The sequence below is a fragment of the Cervus canadensis genome, chromosome 23 (assembly GCF_019320065.1).
Source record: "Cervus canadensis isolate Bull #8, Minnesota chromosome 23, ASM1932006v1, whole genome shotgun sequence".
In the NCBI taxonomy this organism is placed as follows: Eukaryota; Metazoa; Chordata; class Mammalia; order Artiodactyla; family Cervidae; genus Cervus; species Cervus canadensis.
This window is the reverse complement of record NC_057408.1, coordinates 47,540,515-47,557,359: the sequence shown is the minus strand read 5'-3', so window position 1 is coordinate 47,557,359 and position 16,845 is coordinate 47,540,515. Positions and strand designations below refer to the sequence as shown.

General features: G+C 40.9%; 1 protein-coding gene and 1 non-coding gene across 4 annotated transcripts in view; one reads left to right on the top strand and one right to left on the bottom strand.

The window, feature by feature from the left end:
* Positions 1-16,845, top strand: part of LAMA3 (laminin subunit alpha 3) — a 250,485-nt gene that overhangs the window by 180,732 nt on the left and 52,908 nt on the right. For all 3 annotated transcript variants that reach the window (XM_043444125.1, XM_043444124.1, XM_043444126.1), the window contains 6 exons: positions 5,901-6,007; positions 9,438-9,488; positions 10,907-11,058; positions 14,842-14,952; positions 15,061-15,172; positions 15,379-15,546. In XM_043444125.1, coding sequence (XP_043300060.1) covers positions 5,901-6,007; positions 9,438-9,488; positions 10,907-11,058; positions 14,842-14,952; positions 15,061-15,172; positions 15,379-15,546 — 701 coding nt within the window. The remainder of the gene's footprint in view (positions 1-5,900; positions 6,008-9,437; positions 9,489-10,906; positions 11,059-14,841; positions 14,953-15,060; positions 15,173-15,378; positions 15,547-16,845) is intronic.
* Positions 16,412-16,516, bottom strand: LOC122425925. The gene has a single exon (XR_006265074.1). It is a non-coding gene; the product is annotated as a small nucleolar RNA U13 (small nucleolar RNA).

Below are 16,845 nucleotides of genomic sequence, written 5' to 3'. Positions count from 1 at the left end.
GAATGGAAGGTATGTACTTGATTATAAAGGCCACAGAGCCAAGCTTGCCTTTTTCCTGAACAATATTTCATGATTAGCTACTCTGCCCAGGTACTGTGAAGGGTACAAAAGATACTTGTCATCTAGACAGGAAGAAAGCATACACGTACATATATATCTGGAAAAGTAACAGTAAAATGAATCATATGGATAACATTTTAAAATTTAAAATAACTATCATAAGATCAGTACATAATTGTAAAAAATTTTATAAATTATGAAAATGATGTAACACAGGTGTGTGTGTGTGCTAAGTCGTTTCAGTTGTGTCTGACTCTCTGCAACCCCAAGGGGTGTAGCACGCCAGGCTCCTCTGTCCATGGGATTCTCCAGGCAAAAATACTGGAATGGGTTGCCGTGCCCTCCTCCAGGGGATCTTCCCGACCCAGGGATCAAACCCATGTCTCTTACTATCTCCTGCATTGGCAGGCAGATTCTTTACTGCTAATGCCACCTGGGAATCCCCATAAAATAGATGAGCCAAAAGCTAATAAGGCAAAAAACTAGTAAGTACCACACCCTTACAATTGCCCTATTCTCATGCCTGCCCACCTACAGTGCTATTCATAGTTATTTTGCCTACAGAAAACCATCGTTAAAACTTGTTGAAGGGAATTCCCTGGTGGTCCCCTGGTTAGGATTCTGTGCTTGCACTGCAAGGACACAGGTTCAGTCCCTAATTGGGGAACTAATATCCCATGTGCAGCACCCCCCAAAAAAGTTGTTATATGTTCTTACATATCAGTTCTATATGCACAGACTTTTTCTTAAAAAAAAGAAAGTAGATTTCAGTTTTGCTTTTTGTTTTGACTTATTTTCTCATCTAATTATATATTAGTAATCTGTTTCCATGCAGGGTGCCCTGGTGGCCCAGATGGTAAAGAATCTGCCTGCAATGCTGGAGACCCAGGTTCAATCCCTGGGTCAGGAAGATTCCCTGGGGAAAGAAATGTCAACCCACTCCAGTCTTCTTGCCCAGAGAATCCCATGGAGAGAGGGAGCCTGGTGGGCTACAGCCCATGGGGTTGCAAAGAGTCAGGCATGACTGAGTGGCAAACACTTTTCATTTTCAGTCTGTATCCATAACAATAAATATTCATTGATAACATCTTGTCAGGGCCAGGAAGTTCCACTTAAGTTCCATCATCCCCCACTCTTGGCCTTGGAGATAGTTGGATATAAATGTTTATACCTATTTTGTTTTTTGGGGTTTTTTGGTTTTATATCACCACACCGTGAGGCATATGGGATCTTAGCTCCCCAATCAGGGATTGAACCCGTTCCCCCTGCATTGGGAGGATGAAATCTTAACCACTGGACCCCCAGGGAAATCCCTGTTTTTGTAGTTTTGTGGTTTTGCTTCTTAACTTCAAATATCGATGTTAGTGAAATATTGGAACCTTGCCTTTTTTATGGTGTTGCTTCTCATATGGCAGATAGACCTAGGGTCAACATATAAGACAAAAATTGACCAGAGCTCAAATAACCTTGACTGTTGCAGTATTTCATGTCTCAATAATCCCGGGGGGCCACGCTGCATGAAATGTGCCTGGCGTCTGGTTACACCTGGAGCCACACTCTGTAGGGTGAAATGTTCGTGTGAGGAGAGGCACTGGGAGCCAGCTGGGGCAGAGCAGGCTCCCATCCCTCATGTTATGCTCCCCGCCGGAGTGTGCTCACAGAGTGATGGGGACACAGACTCCCGTACACCCACGCTGTCATCCCTCTTTGCCTGGGTACCGTTAGATGAATTCACTGAAGCTTCTCCAGGGGCACTTCCCAACCCAGGGATTGAACCCAGGTCTCCTGCATTGCATGCGGATTCTTTACCAACTGAGCCACCAGGGAAGACATTCACTGAAGTTAAATGTGTACAAAATGTGTATGGACTTGGATTTGTACATTTTATTTGGTTCTTGTGCAGTTATCACTTCTGCATCATTTCTGAAACTATAAAATGACTTTGACTATTTGGTTGAGCCAGGTTCCCTTCATAACCCTTATTTAAATTTTTTCCTGGACTGTTCTGGCATGTTGTTTTTCTGGAAAGCTTTAGAAGAGTTTTACCAAATTAAAAAAAACCACACACACACAAAATCAATTCAACTGGATTTCATTGTAAGGGGGGGCTACTGTGGACTAGGGATATCTGAAACATTTTAAGGACAAGGTGGGACTTATGTAGGTTGAGGGGATGGCTAGAACCCGGTGGAGCTGGGAGATGGAGCTGGAAGACAGCTCAGGTCAGGGAAGTAATGTAAGCAAGTCAAAGGGCCTCAAGGGTGCATGCCATGGGTGGAAGGTGGGACACCCTTTTTATGGGCATCAGCTGAGGGTCTGGACACTATCCCATGGTAAAAAGGAGTAATTTGAATTTCTTCTGTTTTTCATTTCTGCAAGGGGAACATAGCTCATGTTTGTCTCACATCTATTAGTCATTTTTCCTTCAATGAAAAATGGATGGAGATCCTAGTATCTGCTCGGCACTGTGCTGAGCAGTAGAGACACATGAGCAACCAGAGCACAGACTCTGCCCTCAAGGGTTCTCCAGTCTAGTGGCGAATGGGCATACAAACGGGCTGTTGAAATAGAGAAAGTGAAAGTGTTAATCACTCAGCCGTGATTAACGACTCTTTGTGACCCCATGAACTGTAGCCCACCAGGCTCCTCTGTTCATGGGATTCTCCAGGTAAGAATACTGGAGCAGGTTGCCATTCCCTTCTCCAGGGGATCTTCCCAACCCAGGGATCAAACCCAGGTGTCCTGTATTGCAGGCAAATTCTTTATAGCCTAAGTCACCAGGGAAGCCCTAAAACAGAGGCAACTGGGCTAAATCAGGCTGCAACAGGAGGGCATCCCACTGGAACTGAAGGGGGAGGGACGGAAGAGGCAGCCACCCTGAGACAGGAAAGATGGGTAGAGTGGGGAGTAGGCAGGGTCTTCCAGGCTCCGTGATTTAAAAGCTATGGGGCTCCCATCTGGGAGAGGCTTCCTAATTTAATCCTCTGTACAGTTCTTCACAAACAGTGAGGTGGAAAACAGCACCAGTCCAGAGGAGCCATCCATTTGGCAGGCAGCTGATTGGAAAAGGGAAGTTGTTAATTAACAGTAGTCTTAGCTTAGGTTTGTTACATTTGATCATACATCAAGGAAGCAAGTATTGTTTAAAAAAGAAACAAAACTTTTCCATCGCTAAAAACTTTTCTATCGCTTCTCAGCCTTTTGGCTAACATCAAGTGAAAAAACTTCTACAGCTTAATGCCATTTTAATGTCAAATTTTTTCACTTGTTAGACATTTATTGAGCGCCCACTCTGTGCCAGGCTGCCAGGCATCATCAGCCACTAGTGGTTAGCTCTGCAGTGATAAATACAAGCACAGTGTGGAGTGAAAAATAAGGATGTATGCAGGAGAACCAGACAGAGGTGGGGGAGGGGCAGGGAAGTGTTCCCAGCTCACATTCCAACCCTCCCACCCCCCCCCCCCCCACCCCATGCTCTGAGACAAGTTTCTTCCTCAGCTGTTCAGAGCCACAGATGACAGAAGCTCTCTCTGCTCTTCATTTGCTGTACCAATGTCACCTATGAAATCAGGAAGTTTTACTTTAGTGCATTGTGTTTAGCCACTATCATGGCTAAATAAGAAGAAAGGCACCAGTTCAGTTCAGTTGCTCAGTGATGTCTGCGACCCCATGAACGACCGCAGCACGCCAGGCCTCCCTGTCCATCAGCAACTCCCAGAGTCCACCCAAACCCATGTCCATTGAGTCGGTGATGCCATCCAACCATCTCATCCTCTATCGTCCCCTTCTCCTCCTGCCTTCAATCTTTCCCAGCATCAGGGTCTTTTCAAATTACCTTACTTAAAGTTACATAAATATCCCAGAAATTTTATTCTGCTTTGCAAGATTAAGGAAGAAGCAGAATAAAATTTCGGAAATATTTATGTAACTTTTAGTAAGGTGTTTTGTAAATATGTATCTTTTACATAGAAAGTTTACATACAAGTGAGACACCTGATGAAAAAGTACTTTAAACAGAGATCTTTTGCATAGCATGGTTAGGAAGCAGAATATGGGGCTGGCCACTTCAAGGAAAGCCCTATTATTAGGACAGCCTGCTTAGTAGACTTGGATAAGCCACTTCAGCTTAGTTACCTTCCTGATAATTAGGGAATACATGGGTTTTCTGCTTCCTGTCCACTATCTGAAATGTAGTCATTCCAAATGATACCAGTTACACATACATGCCAATATATGAATATTTTCATCATGTCTTAAAATGGTAGTAGCTACCTTTTACTGAGTGTCTGTTATATGCAGGCATTGTACTAGATTCTTTATTGCTTTATCTTTTATTTCCATCCACCAAAATAGATATGGTTAGTACAATTTTTCATTCATTCATTCAGCATGTATTTGTATCTGATATTTATATATATTTATATCTGTATACAAATATTTATATCTGTATTTATATCTGATTCCTAAAATGTGCCCAGGCACTGTCCCAGGTACTAAGGATGTTTCAGTGAGCAAAACAGCCCCCCAAAATCACATCCTCATGGAGCTTACATTTTCATAAGAGGAATAGATGAAGAAGTGGAAGCATGTGGGGTTCAGATAAGCCCAAGATTACATGCACGGTGGTGAAAGCAGGAATCCATGCAGGTAGATCTTCCTGACTCAAAACCTGTGTCCTTTGCGCTATATCACCAGTTTATCTGTTGGAAAAGAGTATTTAAATTGCCTGGAAATTCTTTGGTACAAAGCTTTAAATTTGGGTTGCATGCATGCTCAGTCGCTTCAGTCATGTCCAACTCTTTGTGACCCCACAGACCGTAACCTGCCAGGCTCCTCTTTATGGGATTCTCCAGACAAGAATGCTGGAGTGGGTTGCCATTTCTTTCTCAGGGAATCTTTTCACCCCTGGGATCTCCTACGTCTCCTGCATTGGCAGGCAGAATTCTTTACCACTAGTACCACATAGGAAGCCCTAAATTTTGGGAAGAGAGTCAAATGCCTTATTTCCTTGATTCTATCAATCCCGTTGATGATAAGACAACACACACATACCAACTTAATGACAATTTTGGGGGGGTAATAGAGTGGAAGTGGAACTTTGCTAATGAACAGAAATGTTTTGATTTACCTCCCTGTTCCAGAAACATTAACATGGATTTATTTTATTGTTTGAAAAAAGTAGAAACTCACCATCAAGGAAATATGATCTTTTAACTTATAAATAAGGAGCTGACCTCTAATCACTAAATCATCTAGAATAATAAAGCCTCGGGCCAAGGTAGCAGCTGTAATTGCTCAGTTATTTAAGCCCCTTATGTACCTCACTGCAGTTATTAGTATAAATAAATATGAATTATGCAGAGTTGGAATAGTACAACAAGAAATGTTAATAAAGTCTCCCTTTATGCAAAAAATTGAAACTATATGAATTTTCCTTTTTTTTTTTTACCTTTGAGGAAATGAGCTGTAAATTAAGCAGTATGTAATTATGTGATATCTTCAGAAATTCAGCTCTTGCGTAAAATTCACCCATCCCTAATTTCCGTACTGGTCAGACTACTGACTCCTGTTTGCGTTTTGTTCATGTGCCATTTGGCTGTAGGTATGTCATCTGCATGTCAAGGGGGAAGGGAGAGATCTCTGCCTGCCTCCCACACTCACCATTCCCATTCAAGTCACAGATATCTCTATTGAGATGCATTCACTCATGCACATCTATGTCAGCGTTTTCTCCCATAGGGTTACGATATCCCAAACAGGGAGCTGGAAGTTGAGAAAACTGGGTGGAGTAAATGATGCATTCTTTGGGTGTTTCTTCTCTTTTTCCGTATTCTGTGTAGGTGTGCTCCTGGATATTTTGGAAATCCCCAGAAATTTGGAGGCAGCTGCCAGCCATGCAGTTGTAACAGCAACGGCCAGTTGGGCAGTTGTGACCCCCTGAACGGAGGTAAGATCGACTCACACCTCTGTTAACCTACCTTTATCAAACTGGTACATCATAGCAGGCAAAGAAGCCAAACAGCCCTTTTCAGGAAGCACACACACAACTGCACATAACAAATTGTGCCCTTGTTTTGACAAAGTTGGGAATGCTTAGGTAGTACAGCTTTGATGAATAACTTAATGTCAAGTAGGTTTTTTTTTAAGGTAAATTGTTTTTATTTAATTTATTTACTTATTTATTTTTTGGTAAATTGTCTTTAAAACTTCTTTAATTATAGCCAAAATAACTTTAGACCCTATTTCAGTGATTTTGGTGAGATCTCTCTTTGCCATTATAAGGTTATTCTCTCATCAGCTTCCTTTGTGTGTGTATCTGAAGAATTCAAAGAGCTCTTCTCCTAAAGCAGTAACTGTTCTAGAATGTGAGTGTATAATTGAGATGGATTTTACCTACCAGGAAAAAGACATTAACTGGAAGTTAGTATAGATGGAGTAGGAGAAAAAGGAAGCTGGGGAAAAAAGGAAGAGTCTCCATTTCCTTCTTTGATGGAGAATATTTGTTGTCGTTCAGTCACTAGGTCGTGTCCAACTGCAGCACACCAGGCTTCCCAGTCCACTGTCTCCTGGAATTTGCTCAAACTCATGTCTGTTGTGTCAGTGATGGCATCCAACCATCTCATCCTCTGTCTAATGGAGGATATTAATGGATTTATCAGGAAAATGCCATTGATATAGGACAGTACCAAATCCTTAGATAAAATCTCTCATCTTATAGACAAGATAAAGAACTACACCTTGGATGCGTGGATTAGATCTGCTCAAGTACTGTTCCCAAAGGGCTGCAGAGTAAATGGCTCCTTGTCAGTCTAGAATGAGGTGCCTGTTGTCACGTTTTGGGGCTTCATCTGAGCTCCATCTTGTTCAACATCATTGACCTGAATGGAAATATAGAAGGCCTGCCCACTCAGTTATCAGATGACACAAAGTTGGAGGAGCCAGAAAACACCTCCTATGACACATTTAGAATAAAATAGGTCCTCAACAGCCTGGAGTGAGGGGCCAGTTCTAACCAGACAAAATTATGTTGAGGCTTGCATGTGGTCAGTCCTGTAGGATAAGTGAGTCACGGCTAAGGTTTCAGTTAGTGGTGAGTTTGGTATGAATCAAGAGAGTGACATGGCCCCTTAGACGCCTCGTACTATCTCCGCTGAGTTCTGGTGTCCAAAACCAGGTGGCTTACTGTTCCTTGGTCCGCTGCCATGCAGGTCCGTGTTGGGGGGTGGGGTTGTCTTCACAAAGCAATAGACACGCTTCAGTTTGTTCGGAAAGAAGGTGAAACTGTGAAGGGACTTGTAGCCCTGTGGAGAGGACAGTGGAGAGTAGACTTGGAAAGGACGGATCTGAAAGGGGCATGTGTGGGAGAAGGGTGGGTCTCATTCTATGTGGCTTAAGGGCTGGAACTCGCTTCCAGGAGTGGAAGCCAGAGGGAGGCCTATCATAAATCATTCCGAATAGGAAGTGTCAGATGTTTAAAGATGAAAAGGACTGGCTTAAAAGGAAATGAGTTCTACTGTCCCTGGAGGTCCTTGGAGGTGTTCAGGAGAAGTTTCAACATCCGACACTTCGTACTGTGAGATGGATGCCTTTTCAAGCCTCCTTGTCCCTATTCTAATAACAAAAATAAGCAACCTGAAATGAGGATGGTAACTATTTGTTCCTTGAATGGAATAAAATCCTCACATCTGAGACACATTTGTCCTTGTGGGATCCCCTCCCCCCCTTTTCTTTCATTCATTCTTTTTTTTTTTCCTACCTAGCAACAGACAGATTGGTCAAAAACAGGTGGTCAAAACTCAAACTTGTTGAGAAAATTGCACTGATAAATCAGTCCTCCTCATAAGTCAAGTTCCCCATAGACTGTCCAAGGTGCTGTGTTTGCAGAAGCTTGTGAAGGAAAGGAAACCTTGTTTCCTGCCTATAAGGAGTTCATGGTCTAATTGAGGAAATAAAGGTGAAACAGCTATATGTATATATTGTTGTTGTTCAGTCAACCAACCCTGTCCAACTCTTTGTGACCCCATGGACTTCAGCATGCCAGGCCTCCCTGTCCCTCACCATCTCCCAGAGTTTGCCCAAGTTCATGTTCATGTTCATCCAGTGATGCCGTCCAGCCACCTCATCCTCTGACGCCCTCTTCTCCTTCTGCCTTCAATCTTTCCCAACATTAGGGACTTTTCCAATGAGTCTTTTGTTCACATCAGATGACCAAAATACTGGCGCTTCAGCTTCAGCATCAGTCCTACCAGTGTCCTTTCAGCATCAGTCCTTCTTATATATACATGTAAGAGTGAATAAAAGGGTTTTTTAAAAAGGATGAGTAAGAGAAACCTGTGATTACATATAATAAATTAAAATGTACACAAATATACACTGGGGACACATTGATTGTCTTTGAGTGGCAGGATCAAGGACAATGTTTTATCTTATTTTTCTGATCTTTCCAAATTTTCCATAGTAAACTTATGTATTTTTTTATGATGAAAAGCAAACATGGTTTAAAACATATATGTATACAGACAAAGTGTAGAGTATTGCCTGCTGTTGAGAACACAGCTGAAAGCCTCCTTGTTGCATGTCTAAGAAAGTTTCAAGTTTAGAGTTTTCCTTTGATGAAGTTAGAAGGTTTTTCAGAGGGAAATGAGAGGACATTTCAGTATGCATAGTATGGGGAAAGGAGTAGAAGTTAGTGGAGTGAAGAATGTCTGAGGATGACCGTTAGGCTTTCCTGTCTGTAGCTGAGAACCTCAAGATTCAGCATGTACACAAGGTAATTGGTGGAGCTAGTCCACTGTGTGTGGATATCTCCCTTACAGCATCTGTCACACTGTCGTGAAATGTGTCTACCTCCCCTGCAGGACCATTACCTTCCCTGACCATTAAGGAGCATTAGTTCTCTGACCAAAGATTGAACCTGCACCTATAGGACAGCAGAGATTTTGTCTTCTATCTTTTTATTCTGCCCCTAGCACAGGGCCATGGGACTTAGGGAGTGCTCAGAGGCACTCAGTGAGTGTTTATTGAATGTTCTCAAATGATATTGGAAGAGACAGCAGCAGTTGTATAAGAGGCCACCGAATTAAGGCAACAGTAACAACTTGGAGTGTTAACTTCCTAAGAATGGCATGACCCTTTGGAGAGAAGAAACAATATATCATCAGAGAGGCCACAAGAGACATTCCTGCAGCCAGACTGCTGGGATCAAAGACAGCTCTCAGAACAGTGGCCCTAGGGAAGGAGGGAGAAGGGAAGAGCTGGCCATATGGGTGGTTGGGTGACTGAAATTTTCTGAAACTAGCTTTCCTAAAAGCCAAGTTAAAAAGTGCATGAAGAGTAAGTTTTGTAGCACTGTCTTCTTTGTTTACGCCTCATTTCAGACTGCATAAACCAGGAACCCAAAGATGGTGGTCCCGGAGAAGAATGTGACGGTGAGTAAAGAAAGTGCCCCCTCCTTTCCAGGTTGTGGGGTTCAGCTTCAGATCTGTGAACCCCAGACTGTGACATGGGAAAGCACTTATGGGAGGAGGTGGAAGGAGGGCTGCATGTGTGCTAAGTCGCCTCAGTCATCTCTGACTCTGTGCAACCCCATGGGCTGCAGCCCGCCAGGCTCTTCTGTCCATGGGATTCTCCAGGCAAGAATACTGGAGTGGGTTGCTATGCCCTCCTCCAGCAGGGCTACTTAGGGTCAAATCCAGTCTCTGCCAACTAATATCTGTATGATCTCGTGCCAGTGACCTTGCTTCTTCAAGCTTCATCATTTGTACAATGGTGAATCTGAGGTTGATAGTAACTATACTAACCTCATATAGTTGTTGGAAAAATGCTTATGAATCCCTTATCATGATTCCTGCAAGCACGCAATAAGTAAAAACTATTTATTATTCCTTTTCCCATATACAAAATAAGCAACAAGTTGCATAGGTTCACCGTTTATTTGCCCAGTTGTATTGATATATAGTTGACATGCAACATTGTATTAAAGTCTACAACATAATGATTTGATATATGTATAGGTTGTGAAATGATCACCATAGTTAGTTAACATCCATCAACTCACACAGTTACAGATTTTCTTTTGTGCACTAAGAATTTTTAAGGTCTACTTTTTTGGTGACGTTCAAATATGTAATAGAGTGTCCTTAACTATAGTCATCATGCTGTACATTTTACATGCTAAGTTACTTCTCTTGTTTTTTATTTTTTACAATGTTTTTCTTTTAGTGTAGTTGCTTTCCAATATTGTGTTAGTTTCTACTGTACAATGAAGTCAATCAGTTATATATGTATACATGTATCCCCTCTGCCTTGAGTCTCCCTCCTGCCCTCACCCCATCCATCCCTCCAGGTCATCACAGAGCATTGAGCCAAGCCCCCTTCACTATCCAGCGGGTTCCCAGTAACTGGCTACTTTGCACATAGTGGTGTATATATGTCAGTGCTACTCTGCCAATTCATCCCACTCTCCCCTTCCCCCTCTTTGTCCACATGTCCATTCTCTATATCTGCATCTCTATACCTGCCCTGGAAATAGGTTCATCATACCATTTTTCTAGATTCCACATATATGTGTTAATATACAATATTTGTTTTTTCTCTGTAACTAGATGTTTGTACCTTAGGACCACCCTCACTCATTCTCCCTACTACACCATTTCTATGTAAAATGCTCCCATCTAGAGATCTCCCTTTTTCAGAATTGCATTCTTCTCTGAGAAGCCCCAGATGGTGATTTCTGCCTGTAATGGGCTATGTGTGTATTAACCGGCTGCTCTGCAGCCCTGGGGCTTGGTCTGCATTCCTGTGGCTCCAGCCAGCAGCACGTGTGCCTCTGATTGTGGCCCCACAGATTGTGACAGCTGTGTGATGACGCTCTTGAATGACCTGGCCACCATGGACGACGAGCTGCGCCTGGTCAAGTCTCAGCTGCAGGGCCTGAGTGTCAGCGCAGGGACCCTGGAGCAGATAAGGCACTTGGAGACCCAGACCAAGGACTTGAGGGTAAGTACCCCTCGGTCCCACATGATGCTTGGCCCAGAGCAGTTACTTGGTGGATTCACAGATGCTGCATGAATGAATACTCCTCATGCAGGGAGGGGTGGGGAGCTTGACTGCACTTAATGTTCAGGGCAGCTGTCCTTCCTCTGCTCTAAATGAAGATTAGATTTCTACTGGTGAAAAGTACAGTGAACACAGAAAACTGACTCTTCTAAGTGAACATTCCTTACGTACTGAATGTTTCTGGTCTCATTTTTCTCATAGTCTTTATCTCAGTATCTTGTGTTCAGAAGATTCAAACTCAAACTTTGGTAAAATTGTCACTAATCCTTTTTTAAATGTTTGGTGGAGTTTTCCAGTGAAGCCATGTGGGCCTGGAGTTTTCTTTGTTAAATTTTTTTTTAAATTTAACTACAAGATCAATTAAAAATAGGTATTGGACAATTGGGATTATTTATTTCTTTTTGAGTGATATTTGGTAATGTGTGCCTTTCAAATAATTTTTTCATTTCACCTAAATTATTAATACCAAATATATTGACATATAATTGTTTATAATTTTTCCTTATTATCCTTCTAAAAGCTGCAAAATCTGTAGTGATGCTTTCTCATTCATTCTGGTTATTGGTCATTTGTGTATTATCTCTTTTTTTTTATTATTCTGGCTAGAGGTTTGTCAGTGTTATTGATCTTTTTATTTCATTGATTTCTGTTGTTTTTCAGAACAATTTCATTGATTTCTATTCTATCCATATCTTTTCTTCCTTCTGCTTGCTTTGGGTTTAGTTTGCTATTCATTTTCTAGTTTCTTAAGATAAAAGCTTGTTTCCTGATCCAAAACATTTCTTAATATAAGCATTTAATGCTGTAAGTTTTCCCCTAAGCAGTATCTTAGCTGTATCTCACACATTTTTAAGTGTCAGTTTCCATTTTCATTCAATTCAAAAGATTTTCTGATTTCCCTTGTGATATACCTTTGATCCCTAAGTTATTTAGAACTATATTGTTTAATTTCCAAACTGAAGATTTTCAAGTTAACTCTATTATTGATTTCTAGTTTAACTCTGTTGGGATCAGAGAAAATGCTTTATGATTCTAGCTCTCTCTAAGTATGTTGATACCTGTTTCATAGCTCAGAACATGGTCATCTTGGAGAATGTTCTATGTACACTTGGAAAGAAGGTAGCCAAGAGGGTATCCTGAGAAGTATTGGGGCTGAAAGTGCCCCATGGGCTGGAGTCGGGCTTCCTGGCTGGGGGGAATGGGGGCTTTTCTGCCTACAAATGAAGGCTGAAGAAACAAAGTTGAAACTGCCCAGTTCCCATTGTTAGGCAACAATTGTATGAGAACTAGGAAAGCTACAACCTTATAGCCAGGATGTGGACAAGACTCACAGACCAGGATCTGTGTTACAATGTGACATTCTCAGCATCACCATAGTGTGCAAGTCCTAAGCTGCCCATATAAGACCTGGTCCTGGAATGGGGGGGCCTGGGGCGGGAGTGATGATGACCCTAAGATCACCAGGGTCACAGACATCATCAGACAGGACACAAGAGAGTGCAGAGAGAAGAGGAAACCTCCCTCTCAGAATGAGTCTGCAAACACTGTGAAAGATAATAAGACATGCAGCAGAAGCAGCAGTCATGTGATGAGTCCCTTTAGCGAAAACAGAAATCACAGGACAATCTGAAAACTACTTTACAGGGTAACATCCAATGAAAGAAACAAGAAATTAGAAAAACTTTTAAAACACAAGAAACCAAACAAAAAGAGGTAAATGTGAGAAGATCTAATTAAAAAATCACAGAAAAATTTAAAAATCTACTCAAAAGTAAAAAAAATTCAGTAAGTGAGATGGACCCTAAGCTAGTAGGGAAAGTTAAATTAAGGGCTTTTGGAATGAAGGCTGCTTCGAAACCATTAGTGGCTGTGGTTGAGTACACACGGCAAAAATAAATAGTGCTAGAAAAAATGGCTCTTTTCCATCCCATTAGGGTAATTTTAGTGCATGGTTAGGAGGCTTAATATGGAGAGGAGAGGGGGAAAGCCTTTGTGTGTTCAGAGGGGGTAAAAAAGGCACTTTAGTGACTGATGTCATCAATGTAGTCTTGCACTTTTTCAAGGAAGGGAAGGGAACGAACATATGTCCATCCTGTGCCCAGGGTGCTTTGCTAAGTGCTTTCCTTAAATGTCACAGCATCTTGTGGAGAAAATAGTGCCATTTTTTACAGGTATGTAAAAGCCAAGTAACTTGCCTACACTCACACAGCAAGTATGTGGTGGTTCTAGAAGAATTCACACCAAGACGAAATTCTAAAGAGTATGTTCACCCACTATACCTCTTATCCAGGTGTTCTGACCTGCAACCATGTGCTTCATTTTTCTGCAGCACAATTAAAATAGAACCATCTTCTTGCAATGTCACAGAAACACTGGAAACTGAGTAGGAATATGTTTGACAAAGCAACCAACTTTTTTGAATGGTTCTGTGTATACATGACATTTTATAATACATTAGCCCACTTTCCACCACAAAGAACCCAGCAGCTTAATATTACAGCCCCCGATAGACAGATGAAGGAGATAAGGCCCAATGGGCTTATATCTATGAAGTGGTGGACCTAGGGTTTGAACCTCAGCTGAAAAGCCTGTGTTCTTTTACCCAACACTGGCTCTTATATACAAGTAGAGATAGTAATATTGCTTTTTCTTGTAAAAACTTTCAAGATATTAACACATTTTTTTCCAAAAATTTGAGGAATTTCCTTGGCAGTCCAGTGGTTGAGACACTGTGCTTTCCAGTGCAGGTTCAATCCCTGGTCGGGGAACTAAGATTCTGTATGCTAAGTGCATACATTGAAAAAGTTCAAACTTAAAAAAAAAAAAAAAACCAAAATTGAAAGTAATTGCTACTCTAGATATCATACACAGCAATAGTAATAGTGTTAGTCACTAAGTCATGTCTGACTGTTTGTGACCCCGTGGACTGTAGCCCACCAGGCTCCTCTGTCCATGGGATTTTCTAGGCAAAAATTCTGGAGTGGGTAGCCAGCCATTTCCTTCTCCAGGGGATCTTCCCAACCCAGGAATCAAACCTGGGTCTCCTGTATTGTAAGCAGATTCTTTACTGTCTGAGCCACCAGGGAAACCTGTATGCAGCAGTGTCCCCTCTAAAAATAGTGTTGCCATTCAGTACCCAAAAGAGGAAGGGGACCTGGATTTTGGTCTTGAAGCAATCACTGATCATGTATACTTCCATGGCATGGACAAATCACCCAACTTTTTTAGGTTTCTATTTTCTCCTTTTTTCCCTATTAAATGAGGGTATTCAATTTAATTCGATTTAATGAGCTCTGAGTTTTTCTCTTGCTGTATAATTCTTTGAATTTATAGATTCTTTCAACAGAGTAGCCATAGACACTTGTTTTTAGCATAATCAAGTAAAATATAAGTTTAAAAAATTGACATTATTATAGAATCTAAAAATTAATACATCAAGTAAGTGACATCACCCTCATTTCTTTAAGGTTAGGTCATTAATTCAAGTAAAGTATCTTGTCTCTTCGTGTCTTTAAATTTTCCTACTTTATTTTAGAACCAGATCACAACATCAGAACATAAATTCTTCATAAAGCCTATTTCAAAGAACCATATTTTTTCCTAAGGACCAGCATTGGTCTTACTCAATGAATCTTTTCATATCATCACCAGGTTTACCAAGTTGATAAGACTTACTCCAAATTTCTACTCTAGACTGTGATTAACTTTGTATTTTACTTTCAGAACCAGCTGTTCAGCTACCGTCCCACCATTTCAAATCATAAATCAAAAATGGATGCTCTGGAAAAAGAGCTGAGTAACTTGAATCATGAATTTGAAACTTTGCAAGAAAAGGTAATACATTAGGTCAATAGCATTAACTCTTTCTTTGCTTCAAAATATTGCTAGTTTTTTCCCCCCCAACAACTTAATTTGTTGCTCATCAATTTACTCTTCGTATAGGTTCAAATAAATTCCAGAAAAGCACAAGCATTCTATAACGACATTGATCGGACAACCCAAAGTACAAAAGAGCTGGACTCGAAGATTAAAAATGTCATCCGGAATGTGCACAGTAAGAAGAGTTACTCAGCCCAATTAAGTATCTTTTGTACTACTTTAGCCTTTGTTGTACAAAGAAAGAGCTCAGCATTATGAAAAAGAGCCTATAGAGATACTGAAAAACCAATATGAGCCCTCTATAAAAGTCTCTGCCTCTTTTCTTAGTAGTCTCCTGGAGTCCAGAATTCCCAGTTTAATAAACAGCTTGATGTTTTCCAGCTCTCGTGAAGCAGGTATCTGGGACGGAGGGAGATGGAAACAGGGTGCCTTCGGGTGATTTTTCCAGAGAGCTGGCTGAAGCTGGGCGCATGATGAGGGAAATGAGGACCCGCAACTTCGGGAAGCAGCTGAGGGAGGCTGAAGCTGAAAGAAGAGAGGCTCAGCAGTGTAAGGACCCTTCCAAATGCGTGCATTCAGTCTGCTCTGATTGGCTTGACATACAGGGTGCAGAGAACACCATGCCAGGTTGGGGAAGGGGTCACCATTTCAGCCTCTAGTACTAGTAGAGTATCACGTGGTACAAATGGGTGGCCTTTCCAGGTTACTGAGAGGTTGTGGAATAGAACATCTTTTTTTAAAAAAAAGTTTATTATAGTTGATTTACAATGTGTTAATTTCAGCAGTGATTCAGTTATGCATGTGCACACACATATACATATATATATATAGAAATGTTTTTCCATATTCTTTTCCATTATGATTTATCACAGGGTATTGAATGCAGCTCTCTGTGCTATTCAGTAGGACCTTGTTTATCCATCTCATATATAATAGTTTGCAGCTACTGACCCCAAACTCCCAATTCCTCCCTCCCCCACCCCCTCCTACTTGGCAACCACAAGTCTGGTCTCCATGTCTATGAGTCTGTTTCTGTTTTGTAGATATGTTCATTTGTGAACATATCACAAATTTAGATTTAGAATCCACATGTATGTGATATCATATAGTATTTGTCTTTCTCTTTCTGGCTTTCTTTGCTTACTTTGATAATCTCTATGTCTATCCAAGTTGCTGCAAATGGCTTTATTTCATTCTTTTTAATGGCTGAATAATATTTCACTGTATATTATACATTATATATACATATACACACCACATCTTTATCCATAGAATAGAATATCTTACTATCATGCAAAAAAATAGTTTCTTCTGCTTAGATATTAGACACTGGCACCTCTATTTTGTTTTTAACTGCATTTTCATTTTTCTTTAAGCTCTACTGCTTTTCATTATATCATTTTTTTTCCTTTCACGTCAGAGGGGTAATGTGCTGGTGTCATAACAAGGTTTGCAGGGAGGCACATGTCATGCAGCAGCGTGGACACCCAATCACCATGCTCATGAACTACAAAAGGATCCATTATATCATTTTTAATAGTCCCCTTATCACCATTGGGGTTTTGAATCATACATTGATATTCACATTACTACTACCAAAAAAAATAGATGTATTATAAATTAAGGGAATATATCTAAAGATTTGGATTAAGGAAAATGCCACATTAACTCAAAACTTTAAAAATAATAGGCCTATATTTTTCCACATACTGAGCTTCATTCTGGAGTGGAATGACATATCAGTGGTTAATCTACAAACAGTGGCATCTCTCTTTTAGCATTTGTATTGTTTAAATTTAATGTTAGCCTTGGAGACAGTATTAGTAATAGAAGGAGCATGTGCTTTAT